This window comes from Elephas maximus, chromosome 7, assembly GCF_024166365.1.
Source record: "Elephas maximus indicus isolate mEleMax1 chromosome 7, mEleMax1 primary haplotype, whole genome shotgun sequence".
Taxonomy (NCBI): Eukaryota; Metazoa; Chordata; class Mammalia; order Proboscidea; family Elephantidae; genus Elephas; species Elephas maximus.
The window spans coordinates 110,800,239-110,802,601 of record NC_064825.1 but is presented as its reverse complement, the minus strand read 5'-3'; the positions used below and the strand labels follow the sequence as shown (position 1 = coordinate 110,802,601).

General features: G+C 38.4%; 1 protein-coding gene across 1 annotated transcript; it reads right to left on the bottom strand.

Annotated features, from left to right (window-relative positions):
- Nucleotides 1-535: 535 nt before the first annotated feature.
- On the bottom strand, nucleotides 536-1,471 carry LOC126079912 (olfactory receptor 5W2-like). The gene has a single exon (XM_049891269.1). The coding sequence runs from the start codon at nucleotides 1,466-1,468 to the stop codon at nucleotides 536-538; it is 933 nt and encodes a 310-aa protein (XP_049747226.1). The 5' UTR covers nucleotides 1,469-1,471.
- Between the last annotated feature and the right edge of the window lie 892 nt (nucleotides 1,472-2,363).

The window sequence follows — 2,363 nt, the reverse complement described above, 5'->3', positions numbered from 1 at the left end:
CTAGATCGAGGTTAAATGCTTCCATTCCAGGGGAGCCTTTCTTCTGCACACTAGATTTAGAATTTTGCTCTGGATTAATAGTGCCCAGTCTTTTTAGTTCATGAAGATTTGTGATTTATGATAAATTATTTGAATGCTTAATTAATGTTCATAACTTCCACTAGATTATAAAATTCATTAGTATAGAAACTGCTAGATTCACCATGAAATACAGTGTATAAAAGTGCACAATAAGCACTTACGAAAAAAATCAATAAATCTTAGAATAACTGAAGTGATCCATGAATGATACAATGAGGAAAGAAAAGTCAGCACACTAAGAAATGCCTGTGAAGTTCTCCGCAAAGAGGCAGTACCATACATCAGTTTAAGACACAGCATGAAGCAAGACATGTTTCAGGAAATGCAAAACTTTCATGTGATATGGCTTTAGGTAAAATACTTTTTTTATTAAATTAATGTATCTGGGACAACTTTGTTTCTTATACAGCTTTCTACCATATGATTTTACAAAAAGAACTGTGTGTTTTATGTTTTAAAACCATCTTTTATTTTTCAGTTTTTCTAAAGCCCCTTTCACGTCTTTATTTCTTAGGCTGTATATCAGCGGATTTAACATGGGAATCACAAGGGTGTAAAACAAAGAGGTCATTTTGTCTTGATCCGGAGAGTAGGCAGAACTCGGCCGGAAATACATAAAGAGCATAGTTCCCTGGAAAACTGCAACAGCAGTTAAGTGAGAGGTGCAGGTGGAGAAAGCTTTGAACCTTCCCTCAGCGGAGCGGATCTTTAACACTGAGAGGATGATGTAACAGTAAGAGACAAGAACTCCTGAAATGGTACTCAGTTCAATGAAGCCAAAAATGGTGAATATCACTAATTCATTGACCTGCGTGTCTGAACAAGATAGCAACAGAAGAGGAGGAATATCACAAAAGAAATGATTAATTTCATTTGACCCACAGAAACATAAGCGGAAAGTTAACGTGGTGTGTATCAAAGCATCCACCATGCCCACCAGGTAAACCCCAGCCATAAGCACAGAGCACATGCTGCTGGACATGTCGACTGTATAGAGCAAGGGGTTGCTAATGGCCTTGTACCTATCAAAGGCCATCACTGCCAGCAGGAGACACTCAGAATCTGCAAAGACACAGAAGATGAAGAATTGCAGAGCACAGCCATAGAAAGAAATTGATTTGTCTTTGGCTAAGAGGTCCACCAGCATCTTGGGCCCAATTGCTGTGGAATAGCTCAGGTCACAGAAGGAGAGGTGGCTGAGGAAACGGTACATTGGTGTTTGGAGCTGGGAGTCCATTCTAATTAAAATGATCATCCCAAGATTTCCCACAAGAATAATGACATAAACAACCTGAAACATGATGAATACGGCTGCTTTGATCTCAGGGTTATTAGTAATTCCCAAGAGGTGGAATTCGGTCAAGGAGGAACAATTTTCTCCATCCATTCTCCTTTGTTCTTGTTTTAAACAGCTACAAAAACAATCAAGAGAATCATACATCAGAGTTTAACTCTGCTGGACATTCACAAAATATTATCTTTTAAGACAGCACATTTTCTTTCTGTAAATTGTCTTCTTTATCCACAGAAAGAAGCCCAGATAAATGTAATTCTTAAAGAGGCACTGTAATTGGAAACCCTGGTGGTGTGTGCAGTGGTTAAGAGGTACAGCTGCTAACCAAAAGGTCTGCAGTTTGAATCCACCAGGTGCTCCTTGGAAACCCTACGGGGCAGTTCTGCTCTGTCCTTTAGGGTAGCTATGAGTCAGAATTGACTTGACAGCAATGGGTTTTTGGTCTGGGGTTACTTTATTGAAAAAAAAATAATTAAAATGTCTGGAACACAAACTTTGGAAACTTTGATTCTAAATCCGTGTGTCATTCATGATATCTGTCATTTGTATTGTCCTCTACTGTCTTGTCTTAGACAGCGGGTTTGAAATACACCTAAGGCCCATTCCAGATTGAGAGTGATACACAAACACACAGTAGTCAGAGACACACAGCCAGAGGGCACAGGCCTCAACGTCGGACATATACAGATAAATGACCCATTGGAGGAAAATGCAATCACTTTTACTGTATTTGTCCTGAAATACAATTGACTTTAAAGATTCAGCAACAATAAAAATTAACAAATGAAAATGATCATGTTACTGTTTTGGTCTATGATGCCTTGAATTTTAACTGAATAATGAAGCATGAATGAAACATGTTTTATTCAACTTTTCTATCACACTTCCTCTGTGACGAGCATTTACAACCAAGTTATATGACTGATCTGAACCCAAAGGATGTGTCCATTGACAAACTAAAGAGAAGTGATACAAAGCGGGAAAAACA